This window comes from Sarcophilus harrisii, chromosome 5 (genome assembly GCF_902635505.1).
Source record: "Sarcophilus harrisii chromosome 5, mSarHar1.11, whole genome shotgun sequence".
Classification (NCBI taxonomy): domain Eukaryota; kingdom Metazoa; phylum Chordata; class Mammalia; order Dasyuromorphia; family Dasyuridae; genus Sarcophilus; species Sarcophilus harrisii.
In genome coordinates this window covers 269,661,437-269,682,047 of record NC_045430.1, presented here as the reverse complement: position 1 = coordinate 269,682,047, position 20,611 = coordinate 269,661,437, and the positions used below count along the sequence as shown (strand labels likewise).

Genomic DNA, 20,611 nt, shown 5'->3' with positions numbered 1-20,611 from the left:
TCCCAGAATATAAGCTCCCCAAGGGTTTGTTCATATCTTTCCATTCTCAGCACCTAGCAAATTGGTTGGTTAGATACTTAATACATCTCTGTTGATCGGTTGGTTGGAGCATAAGTGGTAGAACAATATACACAATACCTGCAATGATATTGCACAAAAAGGCAACGGAATTTTATTTATTTTTTTGCTAAGACAATTGGGGTTAAGTGACTTGTCCAGGGTCACACAGCTAGGAAGTGTTAAGTGTCTGAGTCTAGATTTGAACTCAGGTCCTCCTGACTTCAGTGCCCTCTCCACTGCACCACCCAGCTGCCCCAAGCAGTGGAATTTTTAATACATTCAGTGACTGGTTCTGAATACTAAGGACAGATGATACTGGATGACTAACATGATAGACGGGAACAGGTATAAAGGTTGTAACCATAGATTGTGTTCGGTTTTCTTTGTTACAAGGGAGGATTGGGGGCAAATGACTTGGCTCACAGCTGGGAAGTGTCTGAGGGCAGATTTAAGTCAGATCTTTGAGGTCCAGCGCTCTATTCATTGCACTATCTGGCTGCCTGAAAAATCACTCAGAAGATGTCAACCTAACAATAGACACAGGAGAAACCAAGTGTGTGAAGAGCATCTGTTGTCCAACAATGATACGATGGACGAGCATCCGCTGTAACTGAACCCTCAGAACCTCAGTCCTGGACAGTCATCACACAGTAAGGCAGACGAACAATGAACCGGGGCCAAAACAGGAGGAAAATGGGCTGGATTACCTTAGGGAAATTGGACAGTGCTGCTAATGAGCCCAAGCTTTTCCTCAAAAGGAAGGGCTTTCCTTTTACTAATAGCATTCTTCTGGCGATGTGTGATTGTGAGTCACAGAATGCCATGGACGCCAAAGGTTTAAAATTGAGACTCACCTCTCAAATAAGGCAATAAAAATGTATAGGGTGAATGTGAGCAAACTGTTTAATAGGAAGGAAGGAAGGAAGGAAGGAAGGAAGGAAGGAAGGGAGGGAGGGAAGGGAAGGGAAGGGAAGGGAAGGGAGAGATGAAAGGAAGGAAGGCAAAGGAAAGAAAGGCGAGAAGGAGGGAGGGAGAAAAAAAGGAAAGAAGGGAGGAAAGTAGGAAAGAAAGTAGAAAAGAGAAAGAAGAAAGGAAAGGAGAGAAAGAAGGAAGGAAAGTAGAAAAGGGGAAAGGAAGGGAAGGCAGAAAGGAAAGAAGAAGGAAAGGAAAGAAAGTAGAAAGGAGGGAAGGAAAGAAAGGGAAGAAATGGAAAAGAGTGGAAACATTTATTAAGAATCTACAATGTGGGCAGCTAGTGGCGAAGTGGATAGAGCACCAGCCCTGAAGACAGAAGAACCTGAGTTCAAATCTAGTCTCAGACACTTAACACTTCCTAGCAGTGTGACTCTGGGCAAGTCACTTAACCCCAATTGCCTCAGGGAGAAAAATAGAATCTATAATGTGCCAGATACTGTGCTAAATGTTTACAGATAGATATTATCTCATTTGTAGTCACAAAGAAGTGAGCAAATGTCTACCAAAAGGTTTTCTCTCAAGAATTATCTGCCTCAAAGAAGTGAGGTAGTGAAAGGGAGACAGTGAAGAGTCTATGTGTTACCTGGTTACCCCACAACTTGGGGGGGGGTCAGAGGCAGATTCCAGCATGACGGTCAGCTCTCTCTGTGGGTGGCTTTTGGAGGGGAAATCATAAAACCAGATATTTCAAGTTAAAAGTAGCATCGGGGTCATCAGAACCAACCCTTTCACTTCACAAAGTGATCCAGAGATCCAGAGAGGTTGAGTGAGACAAAATGGCTGAGGCACAAGCACCAAAGGGGATGGAGAAAGACTTCCTTTAGAAGGCAGGATTTTAGCTGGGACTTGGGGCAAGGGGAGGGAGGGAGGAGGAGGAGGAGGAGGTGGAGTGAGGGAGCATTTCAGCCTCTTCCAGCACTCCTTCCCATAGTCCTCCAAGTGTCTTACAGTCACCGGTAAGGCAATAAAAACGTATAGGGTGAATGTGAGCAAACTGTTTAATACCTGGACAGGAAGGAAGAAAGGAAGGAAAGGGAAAGAGGAAAGGAAAGGAGGCAAAGGAAAGAAAGGAGAAAAGGAGGGAGGGAGGTAGGAAAAAGAAGAAAAGAAGGGAGGAAAGTAGAAAAGAGAAAAAGAAGAAAGGAAGGAAGAGGAAGAAAGGTAGAAAAAAGAAAAGAAGGGAGGAAAGTAGAAAAGAGAAAAAGAAGAAAGGAAGGAGGGAAGGAGAGAAAGAAGGAAGGAAAGTAGAAAGTAGAAAAGAAGCGATCCTGCAGCCTTCTTAGAAAATAGATATTTTAGTCTTTCTTTCACACCAGAGTTTGATACTGAGTCACAGAGGAGCAAAAGGATTTGCCTAAAATGAACCTGCCCCGATGGAAGCCTGGCCCGACAGCCGTGGGAGCTGCAGCCTCAGCGGGGGTTCGCCCCTATTTCCAGAGGCCTCTGCCCCTCCCACCAGGTTTGTGCCGGGAGAGCCGCCTCAAAGCGCAGACGCAGGGGTGGGAGCTTGGATTTGGAGACAGGATCTGGGTTCAGACCCGGCCGGCTGCTGAACACGGGCTGTCCCATCTGCAAACGAGAGCAGCGGATGCCGCTCCTTGGGAGCTCAGACTTCCATGTATCTGCATGGATCAGGGAGTTTCTGGGCTCTCAGAAGGAGAAATGTAAAAACAATGGTGGGGGGAGGGGTTACTAAAAGTGGAGAGTCCAAAGTGGGACCCCTTCCTCCCGCCCCCCATCCCCACCAGGGAGCTCAGCCCGGTAGGGCGAGTCGGGAGCGCCCGGGCGAGCTCCAGCCCCTCCTCCGAGCCCCCTTGTCATTTTGTGACTTCTCCCTTTCAGGCTCTACCGTGACACTCCTTTCTACTCCTGTAGAATCCTTTCCACTTCTATACAAGTGCTGGGGGAAGGGAGAGGGAGGCAGCCTCGGGGGGAGGGGCTTTGGGAGGCTGCGAACTTGGATGGGGAGCCCAGCCCCGCTACTTCCTACCCGCGGGACGGGCAGAGCCTTTCCCAGAGGTCCCCAGTTTGGGGAAAGCAGGGGAGCCGTGTCAGCCGCCTCTCGGGGCTCTCCCGGCTCTGAGGGGCGCTTCTTCGCACGTCTGGCTGGCCCTGATGCCCTCTGCTTGGCCTGGTCTCCGCCCCCTCCCCTCCCAGCACTCACTCAGCGCCTTCCCAGGGCAGGCTAGGGAGATGGGGGCGGGGCCAGGAGATGGGGCGGGGCCAGGAGATGGGGCGGGGCCAGAGAGCATCCTCAGCTGCTCGGATTGAGGAGGTCGGAGGCGAGGGAGCTTGGCGAGAAGCTGCCCCCAAATCACTCGGGGCCACTGGCCGTACGACCAGGTGCTGCCCGCTCGGAAGGAAGACGGGAGGGTCGCTGCCTCGCCCTGCGTCTGGAGCCGGGAGAGTTGGAGGTGGGCTGCCCCGGTCCCGGCCGTCTGCAGGGAACCCCTGGGGAGCTTCCCAAGAGGAGGGGGCGCGGAAGTTCCAGCCTCTCCCCGGAGGCTGCCAAGCGCTCCCCGTCTCCCAGGTGACCAGAGAGCGACTCCCCGCGGCTCACAGTCCCTCGGGCGCGAGACAGGTGGCCCCCGCCCCGCCCCGGGCTCCTCCCAGCCGCCAGACCTCCCTTTCCCACACCTCCTCCGCCCCCGCCCCGCCCGCCCGCCCTCACCACCCGGGACCCGGGAGCAGCGGAGCAGATCGGCTCCGGCCGCGTCTTCGGCTCCTTCCTCGCGTCTCCGGCGCTGGTAAGGAAGGTCGGACGGTCCCTGGGGGGCGGAGAGAGCGCGGCACCTGGGCGCGGGGCGGGGGAGCTCCGGAGCGGGGCCCGGGTTCGGAGCGTCTCCGGAAAGCAAGTGAAAGTGAACGTGCTCCCTGAGGGTTCTGGAGAGGAGAAAGGGGTCAGAGCAGACCCGAACCCGGAGGTGGGGGGAGGGAAGTCAGGACTTTTGCCGAACGCTTAAAAGATGGCTAGATGCGTGAGAAGTGGGGGAAAGGTCTCCGGCCCGGGGGACTGCGCTCGCCCTCCGCCCCCGAAAAAAGAAACGTCCGATCCTGCATGTTGAGCTGGGAGGCGCTGGCCGAGATCTGAGCCCGTCCTGAAGTGCCGCTGGCCAGCACAGCTTCCAAAGCCCCTCCCTGGGAGCTGGGGAGCCAGAGAACCAACAGAGGCAAAAGGCTGCGCTCCCTTCTCGGACCGAAAAGTCTCGCCTCAGTCTACCTGTAGGACGCTGGAACCTTTGAGGAGAAAGGGTTTTCTCTTCCCCCTGTTAGGCTTTCGAAGGTTTTTTGCACGTTGGCTAAAATTCTAGTCCCCCCAGACCGTCTGAGGTGGAAGGAAGGAAGTTAGAGATCGTCTCTGGGAGAGGACGGCAGCAGGCACGTGGGCTCTGGAGTTAGAAGTTTGGGTTCAAAGCCCAGCTTTGCTACCTACTGCCTTAGTCACTTCCCTTCCGAGCGGGAATTTTCTCATCCTTAAAAGGATGGTACGAGGCTTGCTAATTTCCAGTCCACTTTCTAGCTCTAAGTCATTGACAATAATCAGGATTTGCGGTAGGTTTTCCAATATAAAAGTCTCAGCAAGAGGTGTGAATTAACAGGGTCACTCAACACCCCTAAGGAGATGCTCTGTCTCTCCTCCTCAATTCCAGAAGCACGATCTGTGTGAATAAGTGTAATAACAGCGCGCATTTCTATAATGCTTTCAAGTTTGCCGGGTGATTTGCAAATTGTATCTAATTTTATCCTCCCAACAATCCCGTGAGATGGGTACTATTATTATCCCCATTTTATAGATGAGGAAACTGAAGCAGACAGAGGCTATGTGACTTGCCTTGGCTCTGAAAGAGTTAAGAGGTAAAGTGGGATTGAACTCAGAAACTCTCGATCAGGTTCAAGTGCCCTCCTTAAAGGTCAATTCGATTTAAAAAAAGATTCAATGTCTACTTTGTTCTAAGCACTTTGGAAACGAACACAAAATGTACAAATCCTAGTCCCCAAGTAGCTTATATCCGAATGGGCGAGGATTTGACCCGGGACAAACTGAGTGAATATTCTCCCCGTTGGAGTCTATTTATAGAAATGTAGAATTGCTTGAGGTGAAGAGATCTCAATGACTTGTTCATGCTTGCAGAGTTAATGAGGATCATTTGAACTCAGCTTCTCCTGAGTTTGAAATCACAAGTTCTTGGTTTCTTAAACTATAATTAGTGATTTCTTTGAATTTAGACAAAATAGCCATGAATAGCAGCAAGGAACAATAGCTTCAGAAAATGAAGTATTCAGAGTAGTTTCGAACTCTCCTGTCTGGTAAGACTGTATCCTACAATGTATGATAATAGCATGGAGGGGTAGCAAAAATACTGGACCCTGATACAGTTGGTTGTGTGACCCCAGCTCTGTAAGTGAGTTTCTCCAGTAAAAGAAAAGGGGTTTGATTTGATGATCTCCTGAGGACTCTAACTCTGATTCTTGATTTATTTCATCTGGTCCAAAAAGCTGCAGTCACCAAACATTTCCTTGATGCAGGGGTCCTCAAACTACTTGGGTTCAAGTTTCAGGTTCTTGGGCAACTCACTCTGTGGGCCTCAGTTTATTTATGTGTAAAATGAGGAAATTGGAGTCAATGGTCTTGAAGATTAACCTTCAGATCCCTGATTCTGCCCGCTGACTTGCCCGGCCCATCTCATGAGGAGAGCTACCAGCCCAGTAATGGGCAACATGATGGGATGAAGGAATTGAGGAGTTTTAGCTTAGAGAAGATTCAGGGAGGCTTGACAGCTATGTTCTAGTATTCGAAGGGTTGTCTTTTAGAAAAGGGCCAGATGCGGCAGCTGAGGACGATTATCCCCCTCCCCCAGAGCTATGAAGTTTCTTTATTTAAAGGCCCACAAAACTAAGTTTTTGTTTTTACTATAGTCCTGCCCTCCGACAGTCTGAGGGACAATGAAATGGGCCCCTATTTTAAAAGTTTGAGGACCCTGCTTTGATGTGAGGGAAGAGGGAAATCCTCAGAATATTTTTTTTAATGTGTGCAAGTTACTTTGACTATCATTGTGTTGCTGTCTACGTAAAAGAAAATTGTCTTGATGTGTAAATTTTATCTCACTTACAGCTTAAAAAAAAGAAGATGTTTACTGTTCTTTCTCGGCAGCCCTGTGAGCAAGCAGGTTAGTATCTGGGAGAGAGAAAGAGTTCATCCTTTATTCCCCTTTCCCCCTAACTTTCATTGTCAAGGAGCCATGGTACTAAGACCATTCATAAAAGAGATAAAAGAAAGTTGTTTGAGCCTTAGGGGAATGAACTTTAGCTTAAGTGATCAACCTGGCTGAAGAACAGGGAGTGAGTTCCAGGTTTTTGGATTATGAGCTTTGTTTTTTTTGGCAGAGTAGGGATCCCTTCTCAGTCATGGTTTTAAATAATCGAAGAAAATACTAAAGAGAGGAGTGAAAATCAAGATATACATACATTTTTCATCTAATTGATCCCTTGATTAATTATTGACTCTAGATTAAGAAACTCTGCTCTAGAATAATGTGTTTTAGGTTAATGAGATGTGAAAGGTTTTAGGAAATATTGGAGAGAGTACAGGACTTGGAATCAGGAAGATCTGATTTTGAATCCAGCGCCTGGCAATTGAAAACTGTGTGACCAGAAGCAAAGCATTGGACCTCTCTTGTTTTGCTCAATCCTAAATTTCCTTTTCAGTAAAATGAGACTGATGATGCTAGGGGTATTTACCTGAATTTGGTATTATGAGAATCATCAGATTTCAGATTGAAGAAGGACAGGAGTCTCAGAGAGCAGCAAGTCCAATTATCATCCCATGTTCAGATGAACTAAACTGAGATCCAGAGAAGAGGCAGAGCTGGGACCCACATGCTCTTTAAAGCTCTAAACTTTCCACCCTTCCATTGTACTGAGAGGCCTCCCTATTTAGCATCAGATGAGATAATGTCTGTAAGGTGTTTCACATACATTAAATCATATGTGAATGTCAGTTATTATTTGTAAACTGGAGCTGATAGGACATAGCTTCCAGATTGTTGTGAGGCTCAGATGAGATCATTATACACTCCCCTTTATGTAAGAAGCTTTTCAAACTTTTGAGCACTGGATAAATCCCAGTTTTTCTTAATAAGTCATTTGCATATTCCATGGGAAATAAATGCACACCTCCATCCTTCCCACAAAACACTTGGCCAGAGGTGCCGAGCTGGGCGTGAGTAGGCTATCTGTCCAGCATCAGATGATGGCTCTTTATTTTTATTTATTATTTTTTACAGTTGGTGTTCCAGTATCATGGAAATCTCAAGCTGTGCCACAGTCAGGTATGAAATATATAATTAAAATGTTTGGTTAAACCTCCATATTATCTGCATAACCTGTAGTAGATGTTGTTTCTTGGTGACATTTTCTCACCTGGAGCAGAAAAAAAAAATTACTCTTCTCCTGAAGAAACTGCTGAAAAGGGGAGTTTTTACCAGAGAGTTTCCCAGGATCGTATAAAACTCAGGTTTGGGAAGGACCCTGTGACCATGTAGCCTAATCCATACACATATAAGACTCCCCAATGGGGTACCTGACAAGTGGCTTTGCTTGAGCACTTCCAGGAAGGTCCACCTCCCCAGGCAGCCTCTTTCTCTTCAGGATAACTCTGATGATTAGGAAGCTCTTTCTGACATGTTGTCTAAATGTGTCTCTCCTCTGCTTCCTCTCATTGTTCTTAGTTGTTCCCTCTAGGGCGAAATAAAATCTGCCTCACTTAAATCCAATTCACTTGCAAGTCTAGACAGCACCCTCCTGATATCATTGGTCCCCTTTGAGAATGAACACAACAAACCAACCAATCAAATCTATGCCCTTTTCCAAATGACAACCCTTCGAATACTAGAACATAGCTGTCAAACCTCCCCTGAATCTTCTCTAAGCTAAAACTCCCCCAATTCCTTCATCCCATCATGTTGCCCATTACTGGGCTGGTAGCTCTTCTCATGAGACGGGCCGGGCAAGTCAGCTGGCAGAATCAGGGGTCTGGAGATTAATCTTAGAGACCATTGACTCCAATTTCCTCATTTTACACATAAATAAACTGAGGCCCACAGAGTGAGTTGCCCAAGAACCTGAAACTTGAACCTAAACCTTCTGACTCCCAGAGCAGCTTTCCCCCCATCCCCCATTATACTATGCTAGTTTCTTCCACATTAAGCAAATTTTCTCTGGTACTTTTAGTCTTCGGTTGTGATTTCCTTACCTTAGGAAATGTATTAGAGTTTGTTTCTTCTAGTAAGTGAGTCTTGCAATTTGGGAGGATTCAGGGAGAGGTGTCTCCAGGGCTGGTTCATCCCTAGGATTGACCTGTTTTCTGTTATCCTATGAGACAATAAGAGTTGGATGAGCTCATAGCTACATCAGAATATGACAATCTAAGAGGCAATGAATGGTCCTGGAAAGAACTGTGATTTAGATGTCAGAAGGCCTGGATTCAAATCCCAAGTCACTTAATATTTCCTTATTGGTAAAATGAGGCAGTTGTGAGGGATCGACAATTCTTAAGTTTTCTCTGTGTCATGGAACCCCCTGGAAGTCTAGAGAAGTCTAGATCCCCTTCTCAGAAGAATGTTTTTAAATGCATAAAACAAAATCTATAGGATTGCAGAGGAAATGAATTCTGTTGAAATAATTATCAAAATCGTAAAACCAAAAGCAAGAGTTGGCATCAAGTCCAGAGCCATGGATTGAGGAGAAACTCGGGAATGTTTGTGAAATGGTCTCCAGGACATGGAGAAGTAGGGATGGGATGAGTAAGTGGACAGAGAACTGATGGAACAAGGAGCTTTATGAATGACTTCTCCAAAGATTCCCCAACTCTTATTTAATAGACTATATTTTGAAAGGAGGTGATGTATACAGTGGGAGAAAGTACTGGTTTGAGAGTCAAAGGGCCTATGTGCAAATACCAATTTGGTTATATGACTTTGGGCAAGATTCGGACATGTCCTGCGGACATTCAAAATGAATGAGTTGGTCCAGCTGGCCTCCAAGGTCCCCCAGCCTCACAATCACAGCTAATCCATTCCTGCCTCATTATTCAACATCATCCTTTATTCCCCTTTCCCCCTAACTTTCATTGTCAAAGTGCCATGATATGAAGACTATATCTTAAAAGAGATAAAGAATCTCTAAAAAGATTTTAAAAAGAAAAAGAGATAAAAGAAAGTTCAATTCTTAATTGTTTGCTATAGACATATCACTAGATGAGGGAACCATTTTTCATTTGGCATCATTATTACTTTCTATTTATCATTTCAAAGATCTGACTTTTCTAGTGCCCTAGGGATCGCCTTGTCCAACCTTTATGTTACAACCCTTTAAAGAAACAGAACTCTAGAGAAGGAAGGAAGTAATTTTTGCTCAAGGTCATTGACTTGATATCAACCAGCCCCTAACCATTTATTAAGCACCTACTACATGCCAAGAATTGTTGAATATACTTACAAAAAAAAGTATATTCCATCCCCACTCCATTGATCTATCTATTGAAAAGACTTCCAGTCTTGCTCAAATACCTTGATCCCTTTACGGTGAAGATCAGGAAAAGGAAGGGTAATGGAAGTTGAGCAAAGAGCCCTAAGCTCTATTTTGACATGGTTCCTTAGAAGACCTTTCCTTTCTCCTGTTATCATCTATCCAGTGGAACCATTCCCAATAATCCTAGCAGTCTGCTGGGATTATCAATGTCTAATAAATGTTGAGAAAACATTAGGTGATAATTCAGGTGAAAACTGATACGGGCTGACTGGATGACTTCCTGAATTGAAGACTTTAACAAAGCTTTATAGAAATGCCTTTTAGGGGGTCTGTTTCCTAACAAAAGCAGGCTAAAATCCTTCATTTCCATTGATAGTTTTACTGATGGCCATTATGTGCCTTACTTGGAGCTAGGGATATCCAGAAAAGATTGAAGACATTGCTTGCCACTTATAGCCTGTGAACTCGGGTTTCAGTTTCTTCTTTTGTAAAATGAAAGGATCAGTCTAGATGACCTTCTAAGGTCTCTTAGTGCTCATAATCCTCCATACTTTACCAGCCAAATAACTCTAGAGTCCTAATTTATTCCTGTGTGTGAATACTTCCAAGAGATAACTTCATGTATTTATTCTAATGCTACCATCCGAAATGTCTACTGAATGCAAACCTTCAAGGTCTGCGGAATATTTATGAGCATCTCATTTGAGGCTCACAACAATAATAAACCTATAAAGTTGCTACTACAAGAATTATCTTCATCTCACTAGAACGTAAGTTCCTTGAGGGATTTTTTTTCTCTTTGTATCTCCAGCATCTCATTCAATACCTGACATATAGGAGGTGCCTAATAGATGGTTGTTGAATTGAGTTACATTTTACAGAGAAGAAAACTGAGGTTCTGAGAGTAAAGGTGATTTGCCTGTGATCACAGTAGAGCTAGTGAATATCAGAGGTGGAATTTGAACTCAGATCTCTCCTGTTTCCAATTACCATCACGTCACATTGTCTTTTATCAGAGTTTAAAAATACATTAAGTTTCTCAAAAGAGAATTTTTTTCTTTTTTATCTATGGAGGCACACAGGATTAAGTGATTTGCAGAGCTAGTAAGTGTCTAAAGCTGGATTTGAGGTCAGGTCCTCCTGACTCTAGGGCTGGTGTGCTATTCACTGAGCTACACTGCTATCCCTTCAGCCGTTTTCTTTGAAGTCTCCAAGGAAGGAGACTACCGGGGCAGCGGGCCATAACGTTGGGAGTTAGGAAAAGATGAGTTCACATCTGACCTCAGACATTCAGACTAGCTTGTGAGCTGGGCTTTAGTTTTTCATCTACAACATGAGGAGGTTGAGCCACCTTTAGTTCGATGATCCTGAGCTTCCGTGCCTCCACAGCCTCCTAGTATTTCAGGATCCCAAGCTTTTCACCACCTCTGGTCCTCCTCTCCCCCTTCAATGTCCATTGCAATGAAGCAGCAGCAGACAGAACCTAACCTGACTAATTCTGAGTAGAGGCACTCAAGGGGATATTCCATGATGCAAGCTTTCCAAGGCTCCAGGGGCCAGGGTGCACCTCCAGCAGGGCAGGAGACAACTTGCCGCAGAGGTAGGCCCTTCTTTGTACGTGAAGTCACCATCTGGGAAAATTCCTCTTGGATGAGTTTTGGCTTTGGCTTTCTACTGTCCGTCCTGTCCCCCTGGGAAAGAGCACCCACTGGCTCTGCTCCCAAAGCCTGCCTGCTGGGCAAGTGAGGAGGAAACCAGCTCCAGGGTGAGCTCATTATGGCATCAGAGGGATAAGACGGGGAAGAAGCTTAGAAAACATCTCCTCCAACCCTCTGATTTGCCAAAGGAGGAAGGAGATCAAAAGAGATGAGGGGACCAGCCCAATGATACAAGGATGTTCACAGCAGAATTTGAATTTGCACCCAGGGCTTTGGGGGTCAAATCTAGGGCTCTTTCCACTAAGGTTTTCTGGCTGTGTCTCTTCCAAGCACTGATGTCACTTGAGGGAAAAGAAACTTACAAAGTTTCTTACAAAGAAGGGCCACGGTTCTGATGTCTTAGAGTGACTTTTGCCCTTAGTTTACAGAATGAGGAATTCTACTGTTACCTGGGAATGGAGAGGCTTTGTGGGGAATGAGAAAGAGCACTAAATTTGGAATCAAGGTCTGGGTTCCAATCTTTGCTTTGACACTTAGTATCTATACAATATACGTAGTATCTATATGACTTACACTTAGTATCTATACAATACACTCGGTATCTATACTATATACTTAGTATCTATACAATACACTTAGTATCTATATGACTTTTGCCTCAGTTTCTCCAGCTCTAGCTAACTCTGGATGGAGGGATGGAGGACTGGGTTGATTTCTTTGTGCCTTTGGCACAGAACAAGTTTCTAACAGGTGCTCATTTTTCTAATGCCTCTGAGTCCTTCCCATTCTAGATCTGGAGTCTGGGATGTCATTTGACGCTCATGACGACTCTCTGAGCTGACTACTGCAATCATCATTAGCCCTGTCTTACACACAAAGAAATTGGGGCAGACAGATTAAGTGACATACAACTAGTGAGTGTCTATGATGTCATAGGGACTCAGGTATTCTTGACCCAAGATCTAGTACTTTGAGATTTATAAGTTAATGATCAATGATCCAAACGAAAAAAAAATCGGGATAATGCCAAAGAGAAGGGAGGGAGTGTTAACAAGTTACAAAGGGTCAAAGTGAAGACTGGGGGAAATGGACATTCTGGAAGCTCTGACCAGGCTTTTATTCTCAGGGCTGCAGCGTCACCTTCCAGCAGCCCAGTAACCTAGAACTTATAGTTTCTAAGAACAAGCCATCATTAATGGGAACCTTTTAAATATTCCATCACCTAAAGCTAAGGGTGCTCTTCTGTCAGCCCATAACATACAGTGACTTTGGCTCAACTGGAGAAGACATGAAAGTGTCCCATTTTTAGAACACTTTTTACTTTCTGGTGTCCTGGGGTCTGAGTCCCAAAGTCTCTAGCTGGTGATCATTTTATGTGAGTCTAAAGAAAGACAATAAAATGACCAGTCCTTTGCTGGAGGGCTGGGGCATCGCTGCCAGAGAGCAGCAGAGTCTTGTAGAGAGAGATGGAAGGAAAAGAGAAGTGGATTTGGGTTCCGATTCTCCTCCTATTCCTCATTACCTGTGAGCCCTTCCCTATTCTAGGGCTCAATTTCCTCCTTTGTAAATCAAAGGGAATCAATTAGATGTCTCTAGTTTCTTCTTAAGGTGAGTTTCCCAGAACCACCCAGCTCAAGAGGAGAGTGACTGTATCCTGCCTGTATCCTTATCTGTAAGGGGGCATGTCTTTCCATTTCAGGCTTCAAGGCCCTATCTCGGACCCCTGCTGTGGTTGCCTTGGTGGTCTTACTCATAAGCGTGGCTGTGCTGATGGCCATAACGCTCATTCAGATCAACCAGAAAGAAGTCCTGGCCCCAGGCCTGAAGGTAAGAAGCCCCTGATTGAGAGGCTGTGGAGGAGGCGATCTTCAGAGGCAGCATGAGACTGATTTTGCCTCTTTGTGTTTTTGGAAAGCTCTGAGACTAAGGAAAGAGAAGGGAGGGAGCTAGATGATCCAGTGGATCTGGAGCCAAGAGAACTGAGTTTAAAACTGACCTTAGACACTTAAGACTTATTAACTGTGTGACTTTAGGCAAGTCACTTAATCCCAACTGCCTTGCAGAAAGAAAGAAAGAGGAGATCTCCTATGTCAAGTCTGTTGAGTGGGAGTGGAGACAGAGATGGTTGAAGAGGAGGGATGAATATGTCCATTCCCAGGCTGAATAGGCTGTTTGTAATGTCTGACTCAGTAAGCGCTCAAGGCACAGGGCAGGCTCTGTCTATGGTGGGGATGGGAGTGGGCTACGAAGAAAATGGTTTTGCTTAATTTAGAAATGCACATTTTGAATCATTTTTATTGACGTTTTTTGTTTCCCATCAGTCATTTCTGAACATACTCCTTCTCCCCACCCTCGTTTTTCCTTATAACAGGAAAAAAAAATCCTGACACATCTGATAAGACATGGAACATCTCATACTAGTAGTCACTCATCTCTGAAGAAAAAGGAAAAAAGATGGGGCAGCTAAGTAGTGCCGTGGATAGAGCACCAGTGCTGGTCAGGAGGACCAGAGTTCAAATCTAGCCTCAGACACTTAACACTTCCTAGCTGTGTGACCCTGGGCAAGTCACTTAACCGCAATTGCCTCAGCATTAAAAAAAAAAAAAAAAAGGAAGAAGGACTAATGCTTGTAATTTAAATTCTGCTTCCTAGTTATCCATGGGTGTTTAGGTCAAATTTCATGACAGTAAACCACGGGGAGAATAAGTTCAAAGACAAGAGAGAGCCAGAAAGAGAAGCTAACTTTCTTAGTTTCATTTTTTTCCTCCATAAAAAGGGAATAATAATAATAATAATACCACCTTGAGGAGAAGCTCCTTCACAGGAATACTCAGTCAGTCAATATTTCTTTTCGTTCCTTTTTTCTTTTTTGCTGAGGCAATTGGGGTTAAGTGACTTGCCCAGGGTCACACAGCCAGGAAGTGTTAAGTGTCTGAGGCTAGATTTGAACTCGGGTCCCTCCTGACTTCAGGGCTGGTGCTCTATCCACTGCACTACCTAGCTGTCCCTCAATAAACATTTCTTAAGCATTATCCAAATTCTGTCTTTCCATCCTTCCCTCCTTTTCCACCTTCTTAAGAAGGCAAGTAATTTGATACATGTGCAGTCATTGTGCCAAGCACTGGGTTAAGAGCTAGGAATACAAAGAAATGCAAAAGATAGTTCCTTCCCTTAAGGAGTTTACAATAATAATAATAATAATAAAGCAGGAGAGGAGGCAATATGCTTTGAAGAAATAATAATCTGGCAGACTGTAAACTCCTGTCAGACAGGGCCATCCTTGTCTCTCATCCTCCAGAGCCTTGCTGATTGAAATGAATCGGATAAAGTGACCCTGAATTCCCCCGTTAGAGTTCTTGGACTTCGGGACTGAAGCCGGCTCTGTTATTTGTGGTCCTGGGAGTCTGTGGTTAGGCTGGAAGTAGCCGAGAAATCCACACCTTTTCCCTGATTGAGCCTTTTCTACATCAAACTTCTGTTGTTGGAATTGAAAACAGAGTGGTTGGTCAAAGGTTACTTTCTGGCCATGATGTCCATCAGAGAATGGACAGGAGATACCCTTCAGAGCATGTTCCTGTGCACTTCAACTAGTATTTGTTGTTAAAAATAGGATCCCAAATTTTGAGCTGAAAAGAATTTTCATGGTGATGCAGTCTAACTATCCATTTTACAGATGAGGAAACTGAGTCCCGGGGTGGACTTGTTCAAGACTACACAGGTTCTAAGATCTAGGAAGAACTGAGATTCAAAATCAGGTCCTCTCATCGTAGCATTCTAGTCTCTCCATGGAGTTTCTAGGATCTACAAAGCATGTCTGGTCCTGTTGGGTAAAGCTAAGGATGAGGTTAACATCGAATCCACACACTTTTGTCTGGTTTTCTTTGGGGCGATGTGATGAGTAGGATGGTCCTTTAAATCACTGACCATGGAAGCCATCATACTTGGGTGCTGTGATCAGTGTCTAGGATTATAATGGGCTTCCCTGAGTTTGTCAGTGTGCTGTGATGGGAAGAGCCCCAGAACAGGAAGGGGAATCCCGAGTCCTGAGGCTGGGTTCCTGCCAACTTTCTGTTTGATCCTAGGAAAATCACTTTTTTCCCTTCCTACTGTAAGATGAAGAGATTGGATTAGGTGATCTCTAAGGTCCCTTCCAGGTCTATTAAAAAAAAAAAAAAAAAAAGTTCCATGAACAAGACACAATTACAGTGAGGCCTCTGTAGCTACATGCACATACGTGCCTCTTTACTGTAGTCTGTTGGCTTTCTCTGTAGGATGTTGGCTTCTTTCTTTCTCACAACATGAGACAAATGTTATACGTCTTCTCCAGGAATATTCATGCTGAAACTGGAGGGAACTAAAGACTCCGCTTTGGAAAGCAGTGGATCACCACAAAGAAATAAGAGTAGATTACAATTGGGGTCGGAAATCAGAAATGCCCCAACCTTGGGGCTGTGCTTCTGAAGTCCCCCTTTCCTTTACTAGCAGATTAGACCAGACAGAGGACAGAATGCAGGTCTTCAGAAAACCTTGCTGCCAAATTTCCTCCATGTATTAGAAGGACTCATCCTTTTATTTCCTCCTTTTATTTGATAATCTGGTCTGACTTAGGTTTTATGTGCATGGGAGAGCTGGTGTTTTTATTTTTATTTTTTTTTTATAACAAGACTTCCAATGTGCCTCTGTACCCAGATGATTAAGCTGCTTTTGTGCTATGTCCAGGACACAACGCCAGGGTCATAGTTATTTACAAGGATGTCTCTTGGAGAATGTCCCAGACTGGAATCTCAGCAAGCCCTGAAAGGGCATGTAGACTCTCAAGGTCATAGGATCACAGATCTCAGAGTTGAAAAGAACTTCAAAAGCCAGCTAGTCCAACATGTGCATGAATAAGAATCCCTCCTACAATATACTCGATGAGTAGTTACTCATTCTTTGCTTGAAGACTCAGGGAAGAAGGAAAAAACTTAACAAGTAATTACTCAGTCTCTGCTTGAAGACTCAGGGAAGAAGTGTGCATTACACTTTTGTATGCTTTTTCTAATTATTGAGGGATTTTCTCCATTCATCAGACCTAAATTTGCTTCCATTTAGATCTGCATCTTTTGCCCATATTTCTTAAATTGATGTTAATTGTTATTGTGTTATGGGTCTAATATATTTACCTTTTTGCATTTATGTATGAGTTCTTTATGCCATAATGTGATCAGTTTTTGGAAATGTGCTATATGAGGCTGAAAAATAAGCATGCTCTTTAAGACTTCCATTCAATAACAACTGTTGATGTATCAAATCTAGTTTTCCCAATATTCTGTTCAAATCCATTTTTTAAAAATTTTTGTATTTTCTATTAAAATTTATCAGTTTCTAAAATTTCTTATTTCAGAAATAGGACATTTAAAATCTCTTATTAAAGTGGGGGTTTTACTGTTGAATTCTTTTGGTATTTCATAGTCATAAAATCACAGAGATGAAAGAAAGCATCTACGACTTTCACCTAGTAATATAAACCAACTCTGGTTTCTCCAGTACTTGTCCAAGATGATGTTAAAGAAAGTCAGGCAACATATCTAATAAAAAAAATTAGAGAATGAGGTTTCAAATATCCTTAATAGATTTTGTCTTTCATTCCTCTCTTCCTTTTGGTTTGTTTTTATCAAAACGCTATTTTTAAAAGAGAAATCTGAGCACATAATTAATGTGATTTTCTTCTGAAATATAGGTTAGAATCTGTCATTGGTTCTCAAACTTTTGGCCTAAAGATTAATGTTGATGATTGTTTTAATCTAGTTATCTGATCGATGCTTTCTCATAACCAAACCTAAAAAAGCAAATTTTAAAAAAATTAAGATAAAGGGTCGTAGATTAATAAGTAGAAGGTTCCTTGAAGATCATTAAATCCAACTGTCTCATTTTAGAGTGAAGGAAATTCAGCCCCAACTTAGGTGATAAAGCAAGTCATAAAGGGAGTAATAATGTGGATTAAACCTTTAAATGTGACTTGCAGACTTTTTATATTTTAAAGGGGGATAACAAATGAGAGCATTTGCTAAGATAAGGGGATCAGTTTCTTTGGATAGGATCAAAATTGGGTCTATGGAAAATAAGCATCTCCTACACCCGGCATGCCCAGCCATTGGGATGGGGACTCAGTCTTGCCTCCAGCACAAAATTAGTTCTTCTTGTTCTGTTCTTAGCCCTTCTCTTTGCTCACCATTGGATTAACTGTGTTAGCATCTAACAAAATGATATTCAGAGCCTGTAACTCCTTTGAGTCTGCTCCGGGAAAGCAGCATCAAAATCACTGGCCTGGGGCAAACCTAAAACAAATTCAGCTGATGGGCCAAAGAGGGAGGGGGCCCTGGATCAGAGCCTGGGGTTCTCATGAGGAAGAGGAGCAAGACCAGGAGGAGGGGTACTACCCCCCAAGTGGAGGAAGCTCATCTGCTAACACCTCATTTTAACTAACCAGGTCTGAAGTTCAGTTGTTTCTACTTGCTGAAATTATATAAATGCTGAATAAGTGTTTTTCCTTCCAATTTTTTTGTTCTGGGCCAAATCCCAGAACTCTGGTTCCTCATCTGCAAAATGGGATAATGATACTTGTACTTCCTACCTAATAGGACTGTTATGAGACTTCTATGAGAACTAGTCAGACTCCCTAAAGAGGGGAAGCGATTGCTTTTTTACTGGCTTCCACTGAAGCCAGTTGGAGAGAATATTCAACAAGGGGAACTCACCCACCTGAGAGAAGCTGACAAATAGACTGGACCAAGGTGATAGACTGCAAAGGGGCAAAATTCAGCTTCCAGGCTCGGGGTCCAGATGTAGATGGAACAGAGTGACTCCTACATAGAATACAGCCACATATAAGCAATAGCTACTGATGTCTTCAGTGCTAGGGCAGAACAAAGATTAGCGATGATTCATTGCCCTCAGGATCTTTGTGTGTGTGTGTGTGTATGTATTATTTATATATATATATATATGTGTGTGTGTGTGTGTGTGTGTATATATATATTATTTATTTATATATGTGTATCTATACATATATATACATGTCTGTGTACACAATGTGTATTTATACACATATATATCTTTATAGTATATACCACATGCTAACAGACATACAATAGTGTAGGCCAGTCCATTATATGAATACAGAAAGGATCTTAAGGACGGTGGTTGGTTTTTTCCATCCTGTTGTTCTAGTGCCTGGCCCATGGTACAGATACTTGCTGGTTGTTAGATTTAATTAGCATGGATCTCCTCCTCTGGGAGGGCTCCCTTTCCAAATTAATATAATTTGTCCTCGGCAGTTGCCCAAGACATATAGAGACACGCTCAGGTCACCAGCCGGGAAGCGTTAGATGCAGACATCAGATTCAGTTCTTCCTGATCCCAAGTCTGGCCCTCTCTCTGCTCTGCCATGACACCTGTCCAGTGTGAGAGAACCCTAAGACAAAGGGCTTTCCAGCTGCACTGTCTCTAGAAAATGGGACCTGCTCTTACTGCCGGCCTTTCCCAAGAAATCCTAAAAGGTGGGGTCCATCTGGGCAGATTTAAAATGGGATTGCTTCTTTTTTCCCAGTAATAGTTTAAAGAAATTTTAGGCTTTTTTTGAGTTCCAAAGTCTCTCCTTCCCTCCCTTTTCTCCTCCCTTATTAAGAAGGCAAGCAATTTGATATAGAAGAATTGGTGCTTGGATAGCATTGCCTCAATCAGTAAATGTTCCTTGAATGTCTGTGGAGTACAGAATAACATTTACAGTAGAAGTCTAGAAGCAGCTGGATGCTCAAGTGAGTAGAGCACTGGGCCTGAAGCAGAGAAGACCAGAGTTCAAATCCAGACTCAGACACGTTCTAACTGTGTGACCCTGAGAAGGTCATTTAAGCACTACCGGCCTCAGTTTCTTCAACTATAAAATGGGAAAATAATAACGTCTACCTTCCAGGAGTGTTACATGGATCAAATGAGATAATATTTGCATGTCTCCCTTATAGAATGGAAGCCACTTGAGGTCAAGGGTTATTTTGCTTTTGTCTTTGGATCCTGGTGGCAGACATATACAGTGAGTGCTTAATAAATGCTCATTAAACTGAGCTGAATGATAGATGGGTCTCAGAAGCTTTGAGGTAAGGGAGTCCTTTGATATTTTCCTGTTCTTTTGGTTAGTATGGAATAGTGCTGGATGCCGGATCATCAAGGACGACTGTCTACGTGTACCAGTGGCCAGCAGAGAAGGAAAACAACACAGGGGTGGTTAACCAGACCTACAGGTGCAGTGTGAAAGGTAAGACCCTTGCCCACTCTGGGGTTCCAAGGGTTGAATTTATCCCCTGTAGAATGATCTTTCCTTCAGTGACAAACAGGACAAGAGAGAGGCAGGCCTCTTGAGTAAATCACTTTATTTTTGTCTGCAATAAGGTTACGTTTTTTGCCCCATGTCATATAGTCCGTGAAGATACGAGGTAGAATTTGACCCCAGTTCTTGCTGATTGCAAGTCCAGTGTGCAAACCACTGCTCTGCGCTGCCTTTCAGGTCCCTCCCAACTGAAGGCCCTTTGTAAGTTCATTGCAATGATTCCACCATTCTAAAGGTTCCAAGCCCTGCTCCTGTCTCAGTAAGGTACCCTGCGGGCCGCCTCCTTTCTTGGGCTCCGGTCAAGGGGAGGAAAATCATGGTTGCTCTTTGTGGTGTAGACATGTGAAGTCAAAGTTCTTTGAACTTCTCGGAGAGGGGTATTACAAAAGTACAGGGGATGGTCGGGCGAGGTTCTCCCTCAGCAATTTTCAGGAACACCAGGGAAGAATGGCCTCTGCAATTACGTGGGCCTTTGAAAATGAGACATGTTCTTTCCAAGTGGGAAAATGATATGTGTGGGTACGTGTGAGGTTAGGCCGGGCTCTAAATAAGGTCACGTGTGGGAGGGTACATTCCTGTATTCCGCCTCCTTTTAGGAGACCTGAATTTCATCCTTGTCGGTTTACCTTTGCTTGTCTGAAATTAGTCCAAGGCAATTAGAAGTTTCTGATCGCCTCTTTGAATGTAGAGCAGGAAGGCAGCCATCCAGCCATATGAGCAAGTGACTTAGATGATAATGGTAAAGATGGACCTGTACCTACAGCACTAATGCTTGCAAAATTCTTTAATACCTTTTGCTATTGGATTCTCTCAATAATCGTCAGCTAAATCGTCAAACCACTCTACAGAAGGGGAAGCTGAAGCTGAGATAGTTTAAGTGACTTGCCCAAAGCCCAAGAGCTAGTAAATAAGCTTTGGATTCAAGTACTATCCACAATTTAAAAAAAAATTGACAGGAACTAAAGATCTGGAATTATAAGGGAAATAATGGAAGGGAAACAGTAGTGAAGGGGGACTAGAACCTCAA

At 44.0% G+C, this 20,611-nt stretch overlaps 1 protein-coding gene across 3 annotated transcripts in view; it reads left to right on the top strand.

The window, feature by feature from the left end:
- Positions 1 to 3,304: 3,304 nt before the first annotated feature.
- The window catches only part of ENTPD3 (ectonucleoside triphosphate diphosphohydrolase 3), a 40,534-nt gene continuing 23,227 nt past the window's right edge, over positions 3,305 to 20,611 (top strand). Inside the window, exons 1-5 of one of the 3 annotated variants that reach the window (XM_031940471.1) lie at positions 3,305 to 3,565; positions 6,149 to 6,203; positions 7,320 to 7,364; positions 12,922 to 13,049; positions 19,395 to 19,512. In XM_031940471.1, coding sequence (XP_031796331.1) covers positions 6,164 to 6,203; positions 7,320 to 7,364; positions 12,922 to 13,049; positions 19,395 to 19,512 — 331 coding nt within the window. In that variant the 5' untranslated portion in view covers positions 3,305 to 3,565; positions 6,149 to 6,163. Of the gene's footprint in view, positions 3,783 to 6,148; positions 6,204 to 7,319; positions 7,365 to 12,921; positions 13,050 to 19,394; positions 19,513 to 20,611 lie in introns of all 3 variants that reach the window. The other 2 variants (XM_031940470.1, XM_031940473.1) reach the window with 2 other exon arrangements.